General features: G+C 42.8%; 1 protein-coding gene across 9 annotated transcripts in view; it reads right to left on the reverse strand.

The window, feature by feature from the left end:
• Positions 1-5941: 5941 nt before the first annotated feature.
• LOC118259705 (cytochrome P450 7B1) overlaps positions 5942-21758 on the reverse strand; it is a 123916-nt gene continuing 108099 nt past the window's right edge. For 5 of the 9 annotated variants that reach the window (XM_035569466.2, XM_035569465.2, XM_035569473.2 and 2 more), the window contains 4 exons: positions 21191-21397; positions 14945-15123; positions 10600-10892; positions 5942-8717 (listed from right to left, as the gene is read on the reverse strand). In XM_035569466.2, the coding sequence (XP_035425359.1) occupies positions 8468-8717; positions 10600-10892; positions 14945-15123; positions 21191-21397 (929 nt within the window). In that variant the 3' untranslated portion in view covers positions 5942-8467. Of the gene's footprint in view, positions 10893-14944; positions 15124-21190; positions 21398-21758 lie in introns of all 9 variants that reach the window. The other 4 variants (XM_050708706.1, XM_050708705.1, XM_035569470.2 and 1 more) reach the window with 2 other exon arrangements.

Below are 21758 nucleotides of genomic sequence, written 5' to 3' on the forward strand. Positions count from 1 at the left end.
TTACGTGCACCTTGTTTCTTTCCACTTCGCAATGATGTATAAACAAGACATGATATTTATTTGTTATTCTTTAATTGACCCTCCCACGCCAACAGTATTTCTCATGTGTTAAGGTCACGGGTCTTCTGTGCAGTTACTTTAAAATGCTTCTAAGATTCTGTTTATGGATTAACTTAAACTGTGTGCCAAGTGTTTTAAAACGTTTATTTGCCAACGCCGTATAGCCAGAAATGTTGATGTATCCGAGCTGCTTAGGTTTATGAAAGGTCATCTGGATTTTAAGTTGCATCATCCCTGTATTTCAATTGAGCTTTAATAAATTGCTTCAGTCCAAAAATTACAGGAAAGGTGTATTCTTAATTGCTCAACCAACTGATTTTTGAGAGGGTATCTTTGCATTATAACAGGTAATAGCTATTTACTTTTACATGGCATCAGAGCAGTAGCTGCTACAAGAACATTTGCCAAGCCCATGTTTTCCTAGGCGCTGGGTGGTTTTCAAAGGTATAATTTAAACCGCTTTTAACGTGGATGTAAATTATTCTGACTGTGGATGCTTATTTAAGTTGAAATACTTTAAAATACTTTAGGCTGATTTACTGAACGTGTGGAATTCTTACCTTTTCTTTTTCTGGGGGGTGGGGTGGGAGGGTGGGGTGGTTTTTTTTTTTCTTTTTTTTTTTTTCTCTTTTTTTGGAAGAAAAATGAGAGATGAAGAGCAAGAAGTAGCTATTTACCCAAAGTGAGCCTTCAGTTTGAGTTTGCATGGCTGGGTGGCTGTCTCTCTGCCATTTGTAAATCAAGATTTTTGTTTGCTTTGGTTCGGTTTTTTATTCCAAAACGAGTCCTGCTATTTTCCACTACTTGCAGATAATACAAATTCGGACTGTCAGGTTGGATGGCAAAATAGGAGCCATGATGGATCTGTTGGCAGGTCACGGATGTGTAAAGAGTGATATATATTAAATAGGTCAATCAGATTATGACAGCAATGTACGATCGTTTGTATGTGTATCTATGTCGGAAAGAATCTTTATTAAAATATTTTGAACAAACGCTTGTATTATGCTGTGCTCTGTTAAGGATACACCTCCAGATTTAAGGGGGGGGGGTGTTGCTCCTTTCCTTTGCCTTGCTCCACCCAGCACCCCCCTGCCCTCTCCCAGCCCCCGGGACGGGGCCGAGGAGCTCCCTCTTCTCCCTCACCGGGCCCCTGCAGGGGGGTCGGAAGGTGACAGCGCCTCAGTCCCCCCTGATACTCCGAGGTGAGCCGTCCCCCTACCCCTTTCCACCTCCTCCTTGTCCCCCCCCCCCCCAGATCTTGGGGCCGGCAGAGCCGCCTCCCCGTCGGGCCCCCCCTTCCTTCCCTCCCGGCCGGCGCCCGGTGTCCGCGGTGCCTCCGCTCCCATCGGCAGCCCCGCACGCGGGGGAAGGGGATAAATATTTTCCGCTCCACTTGCCATCAAAAAAGATTAATCAGAACCTGTAACTTTTCAGGAAACATAACTGTAAAGTGCCACGGAGCTGTGGGAAGGCAGCCCAGAGAGGGTGGGCAGATCAGCCCCCAGGCGCAAGGAGAAGCGTCTCTCAGCATTTACTAGACAAAGGCTGGGTGCGTCTAATTATGATTATTAAAACAATTTCCATGACGATGTCTAATATTATGTTAATTTGAAAACAACTGTGTATGAAAACTGTCGACTATAATACCTAAATTCATTTAATGAAACACATCGTTAAGGCAATTAAACCTCCTGGATGTGATTAAGGAACATAATTACGACACTGTTCTGCGCCATAATTGGGTGTCTTTAATCAAGGGGTAAAGTGATCAGCAACACAGCCATTAGTTTGTATTGTTCTGTCTCTGCTGTCCATCATTCTGATTAGGAATTAACCACCGCCACCAGCTTGGCGTGGTGCGTGCCTCTGTGTGTGCGGGTGCGTGCGTGTGTGTGTGTGTTCGTGCATTTAACATCGCAGGACGCATTTGCTGCAAGATTTACTGCTTAATACCTCTCCTTTCCGAGCAGCCTTCCCGGAGCCGTCCCCTCGAAGGCTCTGGCTCTTGGCTGCCCATGGGACAGGGCTGACACCGGGGGAGGCGAGCCGGGGGCCAGCCCTCGCTGAAACTCTTGCAGATGCCGGCACTGGGCTGGGGGGCTCCCGGGGGGACTGCTGGGGTCGCCCCCTTCCTCCTGGCTCTGTCCGGCTTAACCTCGTTGCTCCCTCTTCTTCTGGACGATGTCGCCGGGGTATCTCTCTCCCGGTGCCTCCCGTGCGAAGGATGCTCGGGGAGGAGGGAAGCGCCCCGCACTCGCTCTGCACTCCCTGCCATCCCGGCTGCCACTTTAAAGCTCTCGCTTTACCTCCTCCTGGCTTTCCTGGGAGCGGGCAGGGGGCTCTGTGCGGGCTGGGGGCGCTGCCACTGCCGGCACCTCGCTGCTGTCGCCCCTGGGGAGCGAGGAGGGGGCGCGGGGCCAGTCCCGGGGCAGGTCCCGCCAGGCAGGGGGAGGAGAGAGGCTCCCCCGCCCCTCTTCTCCCCCGATCCATCACTAAGCCTTAGACGGACGTGTCCCCCCTCGGAAGGGAGACTTCCCCACCTGCAGCAGCCCCGGCCTTGCTCCAAACGCCCCCTCGGACCCGCTCCCTTCCCCCGGCCCCGAGCCTGAAATCGTCCCAGCATGAGTGACATTGGCTTTCCTAATGTAATGACTTATGAAAGATATAATCATGTGTTAAATTGAATCCTCCGCTTAACTGTTAATGGTGTGCTCTGGGCACATTTACGTATTAGATGCTATGGTAACTAATTACCACTAGAAGAAGGGATAATACACTTTCCAGACTTTGACAAATAATTATGAGTGTTCACATCCCTGCTAGCAGCAGTTGCAGCGGATCTGCTGGAATGAGTAAGTGAATAAATGAATGGGTAAGTGAACTTGTGTGCATGGAGGGGACTAGATAATGAATAGTGGTCAAGTGAGTTTTCTTATTAAAACCTTTAATGAAAATGTGATTTAGGGTAGAAGGGGGGAAAAAAAAGCGCGACGCTGCCTCTAAACGTAATTAAATCGCGTAATATAAACATCAGAAACATAAATAAGTTTGCTTTTAATTAACATGCAGCAGTCAAAGTAAATTATCCACGTGCTCGGAAACTTTACAGCAATTAACACTCGGGTTTTGGTGGCGGAGGGGGGATGTCGGAGGGGTTGGGGGGGTGTAAAATAAACGAGCCGGGACTCCGCGGCTCCCTCCAGCATCCTTCGTCACTTGGGTGCCAACAGGCCGAGGGGAGACGGAGCTTGCCGTCGGGCGGGACAAAACTTTGGGCAAGTGGCGCTCCGGCCCCTCCCGGGGTGTCCCAGCCGTGGGAAGGGCCAGCAGCCGGCTCCTGTCCCCGAGGTCCCCCGGCAGCTCCGTGTCACCGAGCCCCCACCCTGCGGGGTTTGCTCCCCCCCGGGCTCAGGAAGGGTTAAATCCCTCCCCCCCACCCCGAGCCCCGAGTCGCCCTTGTCCTCTCAAGCCGGTTCCGAGACGTGTAATAAAACACGAAGCGAATTTATGGGCTGTTTCAAGCACTTCAGTGCTGTGTTTTTAAATTCATATATGCGCGTGTAAGAACTATGAGCTGTGAATAATTTGAAATGCTATAGGAAAATGATGCGTTTTAGATCAAACATAACCGTTTGCTTCCATAATTGTCTCGGATGAAAATAAAGAGAAAGATGCATTTCGAACAGAGACAAAGCTGAAAATCTAATGACAGCCATAAACTGCTAGACAGCCATAAATTAACGTCTTCATCAAACGCTGAAGGGATCAGTGCTTTTCTAAATCAACAATTATTTCTTCCGAGAAGTTGCAGAACAGATTGCCCCTCTAATACTAGTTTGAAATCCCTCTAACTGAGGATTTAGGGGCAAACAATCGCCCTTCCGGAGTAAACCCCCTCTCTCCACCGGCTGAAGCCCTCCAAACTCACCTAACCCCCGGCAGGGCTCACTCCCGGGGGTGGGGGTCCTGTCCCCTCACCCCCTTCCTCAGGGCTTTGGGCTTGCTCCGAGGAGGAGCCTCCCGGTTTCCCACCTGCAGCGATGCTCAGCCGAGGTTCCCCTCGCCGCCGACTTGGGAAAGCGCCGCCGGGGAGATGTCCTTCCTCCTCGGGAGGCGGCTGGAAGAGACGGCGAGGAGCCGGACGAGTCATTGGCTCGCAAGGCGAGGAAAAGGCTTGCTGCCTGCGGGAGGCTGGCGACTTTGGAGGAGAGGGGTAGCTGGAAAGATGAGCTGCTGCAGGAGTTCAGCGGCAAAAGTCATCGCAGGGCATTTACTCGCTGCCGTTTGCAGCCGCCGTAGCCAGACCCCAGACTTGTGTTCAACTTTGCTGTGCTCAGAGGTGCTGTTTTTTTTGGGAAAAATACAAACCAGCACATACATCCGCGTCGGAATCAGTAACTAACTAAACATCCTGCAAGGCTCCGAGCAGGAACAGCTGAAGCTTAGACTTCTTTTGACTCTTTATTTTGGTGTAAATAGTTTTGGAGACAGGCGTATTTCTGCAATTAGAAATGAGGTATTCACGCAACCCCATACTTGAGATCCCAGGGAAGCCTGCTGCATAGGAAGGGCTACACAGACACAGTGCTGGTTTACATGAGGGTAAAGATCCCACTACATTTTAATTCTTTGCTTTCAGATGAAATGGATATTTTAGATATCTTTTATATGCTTATTTGCATGCAGCAACAATTTCTTCATACTTATTAGCATTTATAAACACAGAATTTATCTTAAAGATCACCACACCTTCACAGGTGTAGTTTTAAATGGTATTTTTATAACTAGATCAGTTTTCTGATATGCTGTGTCTATCATGACATGACTGGCCATGACACACAGGCACGTTTAGGTAATGGGCAGAAAAATACTTCACTTTCTACGGTCTGACAGTTAAAATAGCCTTTTTCATATGAATTAAGCATATGTCTTGCATAAACTGATGTCACAATTTTAAAATACAATGCAATATAAGTAACATCAAAAAGTACCTAGTGTCAAAACAAATATTGGATAAAATACAGTATTTGAAGCTATTGTTACTCCTCCACAAAGCTCCCTTTCAGACTGTGAAGGAAAGCTCACTCGGAAGGGTGCCCTTCAAGAAACCTCAAACAATGCCACTTTTTCTTTACAAATGTCAGTAACTTTTAAAATAATATAGAGTTAATGCAATCACAAAGTTACAAGCACATTTATCAAATACAGAAAAATGCTGCAGGTCTATCTTCTCTACAACGTATCTTCAACAATCCTCACAGACGTTCCCGACAAACATTTCTGCATGAAGGACTGAAGAAAAGTGATCTCTTTAGGATACAAGCTTCATATTAAACAGCTACTGGAAGAATTCGGTAGCTACAGTGATGCTTAGAAAAGCTAAGTTGTACTTTGCTCATGCAGTGCTGGGTTTTGAAGCAATTTTCAACCATTTCCCCTTTTAAAATCAATGATCTAAATTTACACGAGGTAGTACATCTGGTGCTACCCAGAGGTTTGCAAAAGGAAAAACCTAGGAGCTGTATTTGGCTACCAATCTTTATACTGGGAATGCAAATCTTTATATTAATTCTGAATAATGTCCCAAGAATGTCAGACGTACCACCTTTCTTCCTCACCTGGTAATAACTGTCTTCAGTTTCATGGAGGTAAAGCAGACCTGATCATTTCCTAAATTCCAAGGAGTTGCTCCATGCCAGTGCTGAAAAGAAGTGTTGTTTTTTTTTTCTTTTCCTACAAAAACTTTTTTTTTCAAGATCAAGCAACAGAAAAATGCTGTATGCTGACTAAATCATTTAAAAAGGAAAGCAATAGTTGTGAATCTGTGAGAAAAGTGTAAATGTAAGTTGGAAAAAATTATCACGGACAGTCATTCAATATTAAAATAGATATATTCATTTTTATTGTATCCTTGAAATACAAAATTCACTTAAGATGTTAGATTACTAAAATAATGAAGTTTCAATTTTCTCGCTCAGAAATTCACAATATACCTTATTCGATTTAAGAGCCTTAATGATGGATATTAACTATTAAAGTAGAACCTAACCATTGTTCATCTATATACAAAATGTCAGTTTGCACAATTAAGAGCAATTCACAATCTTTTGAATGTCAGAAAGTTCAATAATGATGAAATAAAAGATCATTTATAATTCTACAAGTGAAATTCACAGACCAGCAATTACTCATAAAAATAGCAATGCCAAAACCAGTGACATGCAACGGGCTTAAAACTGTAAACTGAAGAACAACTCTTAAATGGTCTCCTATTAGTACATTAGGACATATTGGCAGAGATGTGGAAGTCAAATTTGCGAACAGGTATACATGCGTGATCTTTGGAGAAATGTAGCAGTTTAGTAAGTTTACGACAGGTTACAGCAGTATTCAGTGGCAACATGAAAATGGAGAACAAACAGTAAATTAAAATGATAATAGAAAAAAAATCACATTTTAGTATTCACATTAGTTCATGATAAATTCACTTTTCTTCTGACATGCTACACAGGGCCACGGTGACTTAGAAAACCTATTTTATATCAGAAAAAAATACATTTTTTCTTAACAGCAGAAGATAGTATCAGTATAGCCATAGGCAGTGCCAGCTTACATTTGAGGCCGGTATAGACCAGCTCTATGACTTTTAAAACTGAGCAGTGGGCACACTGTTTCACTCCAGGATGAACAGAGGGAAGCCAGGGCCCCCCAACAGCCCTCCCAGCTGGTCCTGTGCCCATGGGGTTGGCTGGGGAAGGCGAACAGGCGCTGCTGGGCCTGTTGGGCAGCCCCCTTCTGCAGTGGAAAGGAGGGACAGGGCAGCAAAAGGTGCCACCACCTCCTGCCACCCACCCAACTGAATGCTTGCCAACAGTGCTACGGTGCCCAAGTGACCAACACTAAGAGCTCCTGGGTCTGTGGCAAAGGAGATAGAAACCATTTTGCTCCCTATGTCATGAAGCAAATGTGCAAAGCTGTCCTTCTACCACAGGCAGGATGTTGTGGCCAGCTTGGCTCCAGCTGCGGCCTCAAGGCATACTGCAGGCTCACCCATGAATACCATGGGTTTTCGCTCCCTGCTCTGTGGAGACCAGGTCATTCCTGGTCAGACCAGCTGCTGACTCTCACTAAGTCACCTGCTTAGTTGCAGAGTATTTGGGAGAAGACCAACCAGGCCTAACGTTCCTCTTCCCTGCTCTAACACTTATGACGTTGAAGAGGGGGTGAAGCTTACCTCGACTGCAGATGGGGTACACGAATGTATGCAGGCCCTACCTGAGAGATGCATAAGTCACCTACCGGGACAGGGACACAGTTCCAGGACAAGTTGGGAAGGCCCTGCTTTAAGTTTGATCCTTCTGGTTCCTGAGCTAAAAGAGCAACTGACTTTATCCCAGCAAAATGCTGGCCTGCTGTGTGGTGCAAGGTGCAGTCTCCAACCCCCATGCAAAGCCTCTGAGCGCCTTCATGGAGCCTTCCTTCGGCTCCTGGGAAAGACTCTTTTTTATTATTATTTTTTTTTTAAAGAAGGAAGTAAGGCCTACAGATTTAATTTGCTAGTTTGGAGACAATCTAGATCTTCTTTTAATTTCATAACAGATACTGTACAAACTGATCAGCAATTAATCTGAAATTACTAATGATCTGAATGTACTTTTGGCACAGTCCTATTATGTCCTACTAAATTATGCAGCAGCCTGTGATAGTCTCATTCAAAATCCTAAAAATAGAACACAATTATATAAAAAAAAATCTTATGTTTTAAACAAATACCTACTGTTATTTTCGCAGTTGCTTCAGGTTTGTTTCAAAGTTGGATGCCAAGGAAAGATTTATCATAACTGTGGCATGAGACATTTTACAGCTTACACTTAAGCAATAATGTAATATAGTCAACAGTATAATGATATCAGCATTTCCTCTCTCAATAAAACAGGCTCTAATGTCCAAACTGGATTGTGAGCTATGGCTGAGTACAGAATAGCTCCTATCGAGTAAGTATAGCAGTAAGTAACTTGAGTACAGGAATCTCTCCATAAAAACAAATTTTATTCTGTGGCACAAAGTAATAATCAGCTTTTGCTGTTGATTAAATGTTGAAGCAAAGTTAAGGCATTTAATCAATCGCAAAGCCCAGTTAATATAAGTGTACTCCAACACTATAGATGCTATTGTTATTATATATGAAGAGAAAATGTTCATCCAATATATCTCACAAAAACACAGTTTTCTCATCAGAGGATTTGGAATGTGGCTGTGCTAATTTTTGAAAGACTTTCTACTAATGCTTATTTAGGGTATGTGCTTTAGATGAATAACTAAACAGTCTCCTATGCAAATAACAATAAATAATTCTAAACTTTAGTATGTATGTAGCAGTTTCCATCCACAGGCTATCAAGTGCTTAAGAGACAAGTAAAATTTCTGATTTTGGAAGACATGGAAGAACAGTAGATTGCAGCTCAGTATTCCCAAAATGAGCTAGTGGCTCTGGTGCTCCACTGGGAAAAGACAAGAGACAAGTCAAGCCAAAGTTTTCAGAGCAATGTGTCCTTTGCACAAAGTAGAGTGTCAGGTGCTTTTTTTGAGCATCATACCTTTGACAGCACCAGAGCAGGACACCCCAAAAACACAGAAATGTGGACAGTGAAACACTGGAAAAAAAAAAAAAAAGATCTTTTTAGTGATTTGCTCAGCAATCACTGAGAAATTTCTATAATGCTGCTGGGTACTCCAATTCCAGATGAGACAGCAGTTCATTCATCATCTGTAGGGCAAATCTGAACTTGTGTCCAGACAGGGGTCACACCTCTGTGGTTGGTTAGCTATTTAGAGAAATGCAAATCCTGGCACAGAACAGATTAAGGGTTGGCTGCCCAAAATAACCTCTTGCAGTGATTACTCATCTTTCTTTCACTCTAAGTTCCATGAATGATGACGGGACACTTGGGCGTATCAGGGGAAGTCTTTTTCATGTATAACGTTCTTTGTCAGCTGGCATTGTGGGCAGAACTTATGCTGGCACATCGCAAACTGAGATTTTTTGGGGAAGACAAAGCAAGGCCCACAGACATGGCTACTCTCTCATCACAATTAGGATCTCGTCAAACTGAGACAGCCATGAGAATCCTCCTCCGTCTCCAAAGTGGTGGCTAGGAAGAGAGACAGGGTCTACAAATCTTAGATCCCGTGCACCACGCACCAGGAAATTCATGTTTGAAACAGGATCATGTCACCCAGTGAAGCCCATATGCGGCCAATCTCTGTGGCTGTCTGAGGTCTTCGCTTGCTCAAGTTTTGGGCCCAAAGAGCCTGTTTTCCATCTTGTAGAGAGATAGTTCTGTTTCCAAACAGAGGTCACGCTACTCTGCCTGTGCATTTCTTAGGCACGTTAAAACACTATTAAAAAGTAGTTTTAGATACCACTCTTCTCCTTGAAGTCCTCTCATTTTGCCTTTCTGGAGCAACTAATAAACACAAGAAATTGTGAAAATAAACACAGACACATGCTACTAGTAAAACGGTAAGACAAACAGAAGGTAATTTTTGAGATGATAGAATCATTTCAAACAGGCTCATATATTTTCTACCTGAAGAGTATACTGTTTTTTGTTTGTTTGTTTGTTTATGGCTCATAGGCAAAATAGATAATGTAGGCTTGATCCAAGGCCTACTAAAATCAACAGAACCTCTCCTCTGACATTAATCAACTGCAGAAAAAATCATAGAATTTAATTTCTTTGTATTGCACAAAAACAGAGCGTTCACCCTCGCTTCGTACCACTCATACCACTCAAGTTCATACCAGTCAAGTCAGAGATGTGTTTCCAATAAGGTATTCTTGCAAATTCTTTCCCCCTACCCCCCATCCAACCCATATAGCTTTCATTACATCTCCCAAGTAAGGACTAAGACACTCAGGATCACAAAGGGAACAGAGTAAATAAAAAGTTAGAACAATTATCTCTAAACAACCTTTCACCTTCTAGAATTAATTTCCCCCTTTGTTGCTACTGTTCTACAAGCAGACGTAGTGATGCCTCCAGATGGTGGGTACAGGGGACCTCCCCATCTAACAAGGGGGAACCTTGTGGCACAGCTATGTTAGGAGGCCTTTTGGTTCTAACATCATGCTTGCAGTGTATCTGGATTGTCAGGTTTCCGAGGAGTCTGAGGAATTCCCAATGTATGTCTGTTGAGCCCATTTCCCAAATAACGGCCTGGATTCAGCTTGATGTCATCCTCCCTCTAAAACCTACTTGACTTATGGCCAAGAGTATAGGGGTCCTTCTCGCAGGGACTATTTACGCAGCCAAACTCTTGTCATCTCACCTCACTACTCACAACTTGGGCAGGGTTGCTTGTTCCCAAGTCTGACATCTACCTCCAGCCTAAGGGCTTTTCTTCTCTTAAAAAAAAAGTAAGGAGGAGGTGAAAGCAGAGAGGGTAAAAGCAAACATTCCCAAGAATACAAAGTTGAATGAGGAAACAGAGCAAACACTGAGATTAGTAGAAGACATATAGGCAGCCGCTCACTTTTTTAGGGACCTTAGCTTGTAACGAAAGGCAATATCAACGTCTGGCAGAAGGATACCAAGGCCCATACGACTGTTATCAAGTCTGACAGCTTTGCTTTCCACTAGTTCTACATCGAAATGAGCCAAAAGTAAGAAAAGAAACATCTTCATCTCATTCATCGCAAGGAACCTCCCTGGACACATGCTGATCCCAGAGCCAAAAGGCATTAGGAAATACTTCAGTTTTCTTCCTGCCTTGAAGAACGTGGTTTTCTTCTTGCCATTCTCTATGTAACGATCAAACTTATACTCCTGAAAATAAAAGAGAAAGAGAGTGAGAGAGAGATAGCTAATGAAACAGTTACATGAGGTGCTTTGTTTGCATGGCAGTAGTACTTCTTAAACTCAGAAACCAGGATCAAGAGGAAGACAAGGAGTAGACAGCTTCTCCTTTTTAGTTGGTTGCCTCAAGTTTCATTAGCTCACATTACCACCCCTGTAAAGAATACTGCTGAAATCCACTTATTTAGCTGCTTTACATCAAGCTCCTTCAACTTCCATGTCTCATCCACTGAGTGTCTGGCCTGTATTGATTGTAATCAGATTTTGACCGCTTTGTAGCAGAGACAATGAACCTTAGTGGAAGGACAATTTTCTTGTAAAGCATCATATGTGCTTGGTACATACATCATGAATAAGGATAATCTGCCAAATTCTGCAAATGCCTATGAATAAATCAATGCATTGCACGGATCTTGTTCTTTCAAGATCAAAGCAAAATCCATCCTTCTTTTGCACCCAGTGGTGCAGATTATTCGAAAAGCAGACCTGATACTTTGCAGTCAATTTTCCCTTCAGTTGGAGATGGTTGCTGCTTAATTTGCCACATCTGACCTTCACATGGTTTGCTCCAGAAGCTCTGTGCAAAGCAGGACAACTGCCAATGATTGACCATTGTAACGAGTGTGCTTTCAGGTAAGGCTTGAGGCTGGGCTTGTAACTTACATTCCATAAACTGAACATCTTTCCGACTACTTCCCAGCAGCAGGATCACTGCTTAGAGATAATTCATGTTTTTGAATGAAGGAGATCTGGCATCCTCACTCAGTCAACGGCAAATTAACCACTTACAAAATCCTCCTGCATGCTTTGAATAAAAATGACAGACACTTCTTGCTTATGGTCACTCATTAGCATTTGTCCTGCTTTGCATACATCTGCTATAGCAGCAGCCATTTGGAGCTGGCTGGGAACAAGTCAGTCAGACAGAAACCACCTCAACTGATTAAAAAAAAAAAACACACCACAAAACAACACAATGATAAAATGCACTGATACTGATCTACCCATTAGGTTAAAGGCTCTGGAAACCACACACTGCATGTCTGGTTGTTGAGAAAAACAGTGGCAGGGGACGTGGCCTATGAAAAAGGGGAGAAGGAGAATGCGCACAGGAGGGGATACAACTTAGGGTGTTGAAGACCTGTTTCTCTAAATAGCAAGGGACTGGATTTCCCACAATGTTAAAAGCCATTATATGTGTTTTCTTTTTTTTTTTTTTTTTCACTGAGAAATAATTATTTTCAGACTCTTTGAATACCCCAGCCAAAAGGAAGGTTTTTTTTTTTTCTCTTTAAGTTACTGCTTCATTTGAAGAACAGTAACAAATGAAAGCCCAGAATACCGCCCTTAAAACAGATTCACTTCCTGAAATGTAAAACCTGTCGATCTAAAAAAGCACTGACAAATATGAACTGTAATAGCTTAAAAAGCAAAGCAAAATAAAACAAAACAAAACAACAACAACAAAAAACCAAACAAACAAAAAAAAACACAAAAACAAATCTCTTCACTTCACTGGAATATGTCCACAGAGTGAACTCCTCATGTCTGGAGCTATTAGGAACTATGGTATTGCACACGTACTGGACCAAACCAAATCCCAAGAGCCATCTGAAAGCTGTAGTTCATTTTAACAAAAAAATAAATTACTGTCTAAGGAACTGGAAAAATCAGAAAACACATGTGAGACAGCAAACTCATGCTTGTGTTGTTGAATCCCCTAGGTTCGGATAGATTTTTTGAGCCAGTGAGCTAGCTTTTAAGGGAAGACTTATTTTTGACAATGCAGGAGCTTTCAGCCATACATGAGGCTTCCTTGGATGGGAGAGGCTGGATGATGGTGAGGAAAGGGTGAAGAAACTGGAGATGAAGTTTTGTGTGGATGGCCTGTTCAGAGTATTATGAAAACTGAGGAATCTCCTGTGACTGGTGCAAGTCTCTCTCTGTCACATCTTGTATTTAGCTTTGTTTGGGAAGCCACCGTGTAGGGTTTCCTGCAGGATTTCCTCATATTTCATTCTATGGGATTTGCAGAGTTCAATTACTGAGCTCTGTAACTTAGCTGTGTTATGATTCAGAGGTTCACTTATCCACTTCATAAAAATTGACTCATTTATTTAGGCTCCGAGTGAAGAAGGAGGTCAACAATATATGCTCACACTTATACAATATGGTGCCAAAGCAGAAGATAGCTTGAACTTAAATTTATGTATCCAGGAGAAAAGCATTGCTACAAAATTATCTCGTCAAGCTGCCTGTTTTCCCAGGAAAGTTTTCCCTAAATACATGACAAGCTCAAGACTGCACCTTTCAAAAAATTCATTCTCCATCTCTATCTGATCTTCAGTAGTTATTGTTGAAAGCACACTGCATATTTTAAGAACCAAACAGAACAGTGATTTCCCCACTTTTCGAGAGGGCCCATGTGCTGAAATCAATGTACTGCAAAGTGTGGATTGCTCATTCACTATCAAAAAGATAAAATATATGAACTAAAGCTGTACTGTGAAAGCTGAGCAGAGCTGATACCAAGCAGATATATTCAAGCAATAGAAATATGGTAATGTATTCTGACAATTATTGAATAAGGGAGGGGCTCAGCTACCGCTCTGATGCTTTGGTCTAGGACCTAAACAAACAGATGGACTTTTGACAAATCAATAATGTTCTCCAAAATAAAGTGTTAAGAATAAAATGAGGAAAAGCTTATTTGTTAGTTATGGCTTTTAAGGATAAAAATATTAATTAACTATTTGCCAATATATGTGTTTTTTTTTTCAACACTGATTTTCTCAGCAGCCTTTGTCTATTTTTGCGTGGGTACAGACAGCAGGGCCCTACTGGATGTCATTTCCATTTTCGTGGCCCTTGTGTTCATACCTGTAACTATACCCTACTCCTGCTAACTCCAACACACTCCACACCTCCTCTCACTGCCTCTGGTGGAGCTCCTGCACAGCGAAATGCTGTCCTGCACAAACAAGGCATCTGAATCTCACCCATCCTCTGCAACCCCACATGCACATCTTTATCCTCAAATTCCCCAAAGGGACAGCTTCAGGGAGCACTGTCTCAAACACGGGGTTTCTACAAGCATCTAAACACATCCCGTGTACCTCCCAGAGCTGAACTGTGGTCTGAAATGCATCTTTGGTTCAAATATCAAGGCTGGAAATCGGCATGGCAGGGAGACAGCTGTTTGCCTAGGAAAAGGGGGATGAGGAATGATTCAGGTGTAACTCCTACCTCTCTGGATGAGGAGGCATTTAATGGCCTCAGCTTATATACAGCTTCACCTCCTGTGTGGCACCCTGGACCAGGGACAACAACCTGGTGGAATAACCTACTGGGGACTAGGACTATTCAATTTGCATGCAGGTGGTGAACTTCTGAAGCCATATTAAGGCTGAGGCAGGGTGGATTAATTTCGAGTCTTTGATATTCATTAACTCGAGCGTCAGAGAAAAATACAAGGAGATGACACAATTACCCTCGGAGCTTCACTGTGGAGCAACAGCTTTGCAGTTTCAAGTCCACAACACTATACTAATTGATCAAGAAGGGGTGAATCCCTATGAAGAGAGGTGAAAAAGCATAAGGCTCAAGTAAGACACTGCTATTATAGGGCTTCAGAGTCAATGATGCTTTGGGGGCACTTAGCTAAATGGCCCACATTATTTGCTATTTAAACCACCTTCTATTATTCAGCCCTCCTTGGGTATCAAATGATCCACTGCCAAACAAAACCCACATTTAGCCTAAAGTTTATGGTAGTCAATGTGCAATTGTCAATTCCTTTGAAGCAGTAGCAGTCAGTCTCATCACCATATTTCTCTCTTCAGGCCATGAATCCTTTGACCTATAGGGCCCTCGAAAACACATTTGAAAGTCGGAAGATTTGTTCCACAAGAAGGAACAGCAGGAAAAAAAAAAAAAGAAAGAAAAAGAAAAAACCTATCACAAAAGGCCTGGCTGCTGCAATGTGCCTGAAGTAGGAAGAGTAGCACCAGCTGAGTGTTTACCTTAGGATCTTCATAGACCTCAGGGTCCATGTGCAAAATCTGAGGGTAAAGGGCTATCCAGTCTCCTTTCCTCAGACTGACTTCCTGATCCCCTTCAAGCTTGAGGACAAAATCCTCCTGGCTGATGCGAATGTTCATGGAAGACGAGCACATCCGTAAACTCTCGTTTAAGGCGCTTTCTGCGATTAAACAAAAACGGAGGGGGGGAAGCGTCAGAAATATGGGAGATGACTGCAAGTTATACATGGCTGCAGCTGCTGCATCTCGACAGGTTTAGTAGGGCAGGCTGAAGGAAAAAAAAAGAAAAGAAAAAAAAAACAACAAAACACAAAGAAAACAAAACATAAACCAGACACCACGAGGAGGTACTAAACAGTCCCGCAGGGCGGGGGGCCGCCGCTCTGAGCACTGCGATGTGATTCTCGCTGATAGTTCTGGGAAATCGTGTCGGCTGGAGGCAGCCCTGGATTTTGGGTGGAAAGTCATTATTCAGGCATCACGTTGAAAACAACGCAATCAGAAAACATGAATGCTTTATGCATTTACATATATTTTGGAGGTTGCAAGCAAATACCAGTGAAAGCATCCACGGAGCTATTCAGCTTGCCTTTCAAAAGCTGTTGGATGTAGCGGCAGGGCTACACGTTAGAAAAAACATTTCACTTGTTAATTCTGCAGTCAGGCTGAGGATTTTTAAATTTATTTTGTTTTCAATGAGCTACGTTGCCAAACGATAATGTCTATTATGGTCCAAGTGAATGAAAACAATTCATTGTTTGCCTGGTAGATTTAAGAGAGAAAGACACTTTTAATTGGCAAAGAGAAAACAAAACCTAGTCCTTTCAGTACTAGGGGAAGCATGATTTTTTCTCCACCATCACATCCTGGAAGGCTCCAGAAGCTGAATGTCCTTGCTTTCCCAGTGGCCTTCACCTTTTGCTCCTAGCACGACAGATTTTATGGCTAATTTCCGGCAATTTATCCTGGCAGTTTGAGGAGGAATTCCTTTGGGAATAATATGCATAATTTGCATAAATCATTCTGATAGCATGTATATCAGCATGTAGCCCCTGTCTAGGGCTGCATCTCTCACTTTGTAATCAAAACTGACTATTTTTCCACCAGTGTGTATGGGTGCCGTTATATGTGGCTTGATTCCTTCTAATCGCCAGTGTGAAAAATAGCCTAAAATTGGGTTTAATTTTCACATAATAATCCATTTGTGCCTGTATTATGTTTTGTGACACCAAATAAGCCTGCTTGTAAGTGTTCACCGAAGCACTGTAACTGCTGCACCCAAAAGGTTGGTTTATTAGAGACAGTAGCTACCCAGTGTAGATGCATCTGAAAAAAATAATAACAACCGTTCTTTCACAAAAAATTAAATCTGGTGCAGCATGCATAGCAAATAAAGTGGCCCTGGATGCTTTCTTGCAGGAGGTTTTTCCTTAAGCATGCATTTGTCTAAAGAAATGAGGCTGCGGTCAGCTCTGTGTGGCCAGCGCCGTGATTCAATGTGACGTACAGTGAGTCTGTGCATATTCTTTTGGACTGCCTTCGTTACTATAATCAGGCAGAGTCAAATCGGCTTGTTGGTGACGAAGCCAGAGAAGAACCCCGGTTCCAGAATATGGCCTCTACTGCGGATAGCCACAAGGCACCTGACACGATAGATTTCAACTGGCAGCACTCTGGCAACAAAACTTTGTGCGGTACAAAGGGAGGGTCCAGCCTTCGCTCCCAGACTGCCCCCAGCCTCCGAAAAAACAAAGCCCCTAACTCCATGCCAGTCCCCAGCTTGGGAACGGTGGCGATGTACATGCAGCACCATTCACCCAAGAAATCAAATCGGGTGGGGGGTGGGGAGAGCAAAAAAGGAAAAATAATTATTAAATGGCCGCTGTGCAGTAGCGGGTGTGCATTTAGTTGGACGAGCAATGCGGTCACATCCTATCGGGAGCCATCCTCCTGGGGAGTGCGGCGGTCGGTGCCCGCTGCCGGATCGCAGCTGACAATTGGGCAGCGTATCTTATGCAGAAGTTAATCACAATAATGGAGCACAAAGTGTGGCTTAGCGGTCAGATCGTAAATGACAAATCTGCTTTACCTTCCAGTACCAGCTATGTGTGGAAGGCGAGCTTGGCTCTAGCTCTGAGCGATCATGCCGATAATCATTAGATGACAAAAGTAATGAGTCACATTATGATCAACAAAGGAGGATGGAGCTTATACAGGTTTGCAGACTAACATTAAAAAAATAGACAGTCAGCCTTCCCCAAATGCCCGGGCTATATGTTGGGAGGAATGACAACCGCACAATAACGCCGCAGCCTTTGCTTGCAATTGTCATAGTTCAGCAGACACCAGCCATTGCTGCTGACAGACCAGCTGGGTAGCTTGGGAGGCCTTCCATTCTGCACCATGAGGTACAGTAAATTATCCAGCACGGTAGAGCAACATCTGTTTCTGTGCTTGTGCCGAACAAACAAGGCAATTTAAAGCATACCAAGGGATAACCAAGCAGCAAATGAACATGACCCTCATTTTTTCCCCCTTCTTACACACGCGAGATGCTAAACTTCGCTGTACGAGCGCCACATAAAGAAGCCAGGCTGTTGTTTGATAAGGTGTTGTCAGAGAGATTTTACATATTTTCTAGAGAGAGAGAGAGAAATATCTCATAGTATTGTTATTCTTAGAATCCTCCCACTTCTCTCTTCATTTCTCTTATACTAAAGCTAGCACTCAGCCTCCGATTCATTCTAGATTTTTTTAAAAAACTGTTTCAATATACTTATAAATATTCAGTCTTTAAACCCTAATTTGCTATACTTAGTTCACATGCCTTCAAGCATTTGTCTTCCAATTTCCACTGAATAAATGCGTACTAATGAGAAATAGAGCAAGCTGCTGAGGCAAAGCTGGGTGACTTGAGCCTGGCCTGCCACCAGCTTGTGATAGGCAGGCAAATTGAGTTAAAATGAAAAGTCTTGTCAGCTGAAATACAACATGGTAGCCAAACAGCAAGCTGTCAATCATCCAGCCAAAACAAGGGACTGCAGGTAATAAAAGGTCATTGTGAATCATAAGTGCATTTGGCTTTCATAGGCAAGTTAATTTTAATTAAACATGATCTCGATTTGTAAATGTTTTATAAAACTTATTGTGCATAATGGATTGTTAATTTTGCACTAGCAGACAGCAGGTAATAGGGTACCATCATTATTAGAGTGTATTGTACGAAAATAGCTATCGGTATGCAAATATTTGGAGGGGTCACTTACTCACATGCACCGAGGTGTGCCAACACAAATGACAATTGGAAACAAGTACATTTGCAACTTAGGAAGAACTACATGGTACTTACTGCCCAGCCCATTCCATGAAAATGTATTCATTTATCTCAATCCAACCAGCAATTTTAACACTTACCGCTTGTGTTATGATTACATACTCTGCATTATCTGTTTTTGGATTCCTACCCTTTCGTATAGAAAAAAATTTTCAAGCTGTGCTCTTTTTGCAGGAAATATCTGGGATTCAGCAATGACCTGGGGCAAGAATACTTCACCAGATAAATGAATGGACTAATATTAAACAAACGAACTGACTAAACATGCATTACACATGCACCAAATGTATTTGTGCTCTACCCTTTGCATTTCCAGTATAACCATAAAAGCTGACAGACCGTTCTCATGTATCGTTTACCATATTAGAGCTCCACTGTGACTCATAATGACTAATAATGTACGTTACTCTGTAAGCGCACACAAGTACGCGTGTTTTGGTTGCTGGAAAAGTCTTAACTATATGATATGAAGTGTGCTGCCCCAGAAATCCCATAAGAAAAAATAATCAGGGCCACAATTTGTGACAAGAGCTGGTTTTGCTGTGGGTTGAAAGCTTTTTTTTTTTTTTTTTAATTGCATACCTGTATTTTGAATTTAGAAGTAAATCAGGACATGTCATTCCCTAGACCCAAGGAATATGGCCATAACAACAACATTGCCTCTGAGACAGGCTTTTTAGCAATTCCTCCTTGCTCTCCATAGCATGATGAATCCAAAAAAAGGCTCTTGTTACAGTAGGCCAAAAAGAGGACAGGGAATCAGAGCACTTAAAACAGGAGAAGGAGATGACAAGGTGATAAATACACAAGAATCCCACCTGGCTGTCTTACTCAGGAGCAGGGACATGAATTCCTGGCTTTCTGTGCTCTGCATTGGTATGGGGGAGAGGGAGGAAGGAAGGAAAGCTCCTTCTCAGATGCCGTGGTCAGAAAGCTGTAAGTGCAAAGGCAGGGCTGGCCCACAGCATGCTTTCCCTGCACAACAGCCAGTGCAGACAGGGAATTTTTGGTGCACAAGCCATGAAAATTTGGACCTTTGTCCTTCCTATACATTTACTAAGAAAACATCTCTTTCCATTCTCCACTGAAGCATGAATTTAATTCTCTTATAGTACAGTTTTTTTCTTTCTATATTATCATTTTATGGGACAGTATCCAGCCCTTTATGACTTAAGTGCCAGAAGAATTGAAATCCAGCTTCTGTTCATACCACATTACTTTTAACGTGATTATAAAATTTAACAAAAGTGTTACAAGACTACTACAAAGTAGGATGTGGCACTTTCCTCTCAACATGTAAATCAAATGTTACCAAGGTGCTTGACAATTTCTAGGAGCAGCGGGGGGATGACACAGTTGATGTTGTAAAGTGTTGACTACATTTTGCACCAGCTGGTTTTAGTGAGGTACATGCTTTATTTTCCTTATTCTTGCACTTCTGGGGTGCTTGTGTTTTTCCCTTGCCATTCCCATCTCTGTCTCCAAATAGAAAATAAATTCTCTCTTGATCTTCTTGATGCTTGGCAACTTTCCTTTTCTATTATTTGTTGGTGGATGCTAACTCTGATGTGAAGCAATTTTACTTGTGTTCTTTAAAGTACATAAATTGCTTAGAATGTCATGTTATCTTGACATCAAAAGCCTGCTCCATCACTTGGAGATAAATCTGCACCAAAACAGCTGTGACTCCAGATGAAACCGACTTACTAGACTCATGGTATATATGGTTAACGCTAATGCTTTAATCCAAAGTAGCTGAATCAAACTCAATTTTATATTTGTGCTATGAGAGACAACTCAAACTGGACCACAGGTTCTTGATGCATGCCATACTAAATGGTCCTGGAGAATGGCAGCCCCTACTTACATGCACCCCAGGAGCAGTGACTCTGCTGCTCCACCACCCTCTCCTGATACCCCTTCCTTTTAGAGAAGACCATCAGGTCAGGCCACCAGCTACCAAACCCCACAGACATGAGCTCAGCTTTAACAGCGGACTGGTGTCAATATCTAAAGTGAAAGTAATATCGATCCTTTATGCTTTTTTTACAGCTGTTGTCTATTCTGATACCACTATCTACAGAGATTTTCAGATGCTTCAAGGCTAGGTTCCTCCTTGCTCTACATACCTATGAATGTTTCCCTCTCTCCTCCCTTGGGCTAATTTCAGCAATAATCTTGCAAGTGCCTGTGCACTTGCTGTGCTTGTGCACTGGCAAGTGAAATGAAGCCATCAGCTGATGCCCTGAAGGCCCATCCAGCTCCAGAATACAACTTCTAATGGTGGCCTCCCTCTGAGCCACTGGTCTTGAACTGGAATACCTGTATCTCCCTTACAGCTCTCCATTTTGAATCAAGGTACTTCTTTCAATACTGGAAATGCCATTTCTCATCTGTAAAGCTCTTATGTTTAGTTCAGAGCCATAGCTATGCTGAAGCCCGCTTCAGAAGTCTTTTTGTTGTGTTATAGAGAGAAAAAGAAAGAAATTGCTTGTGAAAAAAATTACATTTGCAGTTTAAATACATTATCCTACTTTAATTTCAGAAAAGGGTCTTTTTTGGCAGTACCATACCAAAGTATTTGAAATGCATTAACACTTCGGCAGATGCTCAGAATCAAACAACTTAATAGGCATCAACTTTTTTCAAATAATTGCAAAGCTTCGATTTAGCCTTTTGCATACCTTGCATAGTTAATTACCTAGGCTTTAATGTTTACATGCAATGAGAGTATCTACAGCTATAAACTACATAATTTATAATTGATGTAAATGGGTGTTATTATGTCAATTAGGCAGCTGTGTCCTCCACCTTCTCAGTAAACAGAAATGAGTGATAAACTGAGTTTGCAGGGAGAGACCCTCTTCCCTTTCTAACAGATAAAAATAAATTACCCAGGTAGACCAGGTTGTCCAATTGTTCTCTGGTGAGGTGGATGTTATACGTGGGCCCTCTCTTCTGACCTGTTGACTGCAGCAAATGGTCAATCTCGTCACGCACCGCTGCAAGAGCTTCTGGGTGCCGCAGCAGATAATACATGGCCCAGAATGTAGCTGGAATCGTGTTTCCCACAGAGGCCCACAGGAAGGCAAAATGATGTGCTGGGAGAAAATAAGTGAAAAGGAAGATTAATAGCGTTTATTACACTGATTAGATTTGCAGTGTGCTAATTAAAAGATGTTAGGACACAGACCCAGCCAAGGATCAGTGAATGCTAATGAGGACCAATAGGCTTCTGAAGTCTAATTTTCTGCTTAATGAGAATAGTTTGAAATGTAATGTCGGGGGGGTGGGGGGAATAAGGGGAGTAAATGCAGCTCAGTTATAATCTTTCTCATTATCACCATTAAGTATCTTGTTTTACCACCTCAGCACAAAAAAAAAAAAAATCAATTATCATAGAGGGTTGTTTCAGAGTAAAACATTTTATCATTAGCCAATTAGAAAGAACATAAAAAAATT

Source organism: Cygnus atratus, chromosome 2 (genome assembly GCF_013377495.2).
Source record: "Cygnus atratus isolate AKBS03 ecotype Queensland, Australia chromosome 2, CAtr_DNAZoo_HiC_assembly, whole genome shotgun sequence".
NCBI lineage: Eukaryota > Metazoa > Chordata > Aves > Anseriformes > Anatidae > Cygnus > Cygnus atratus.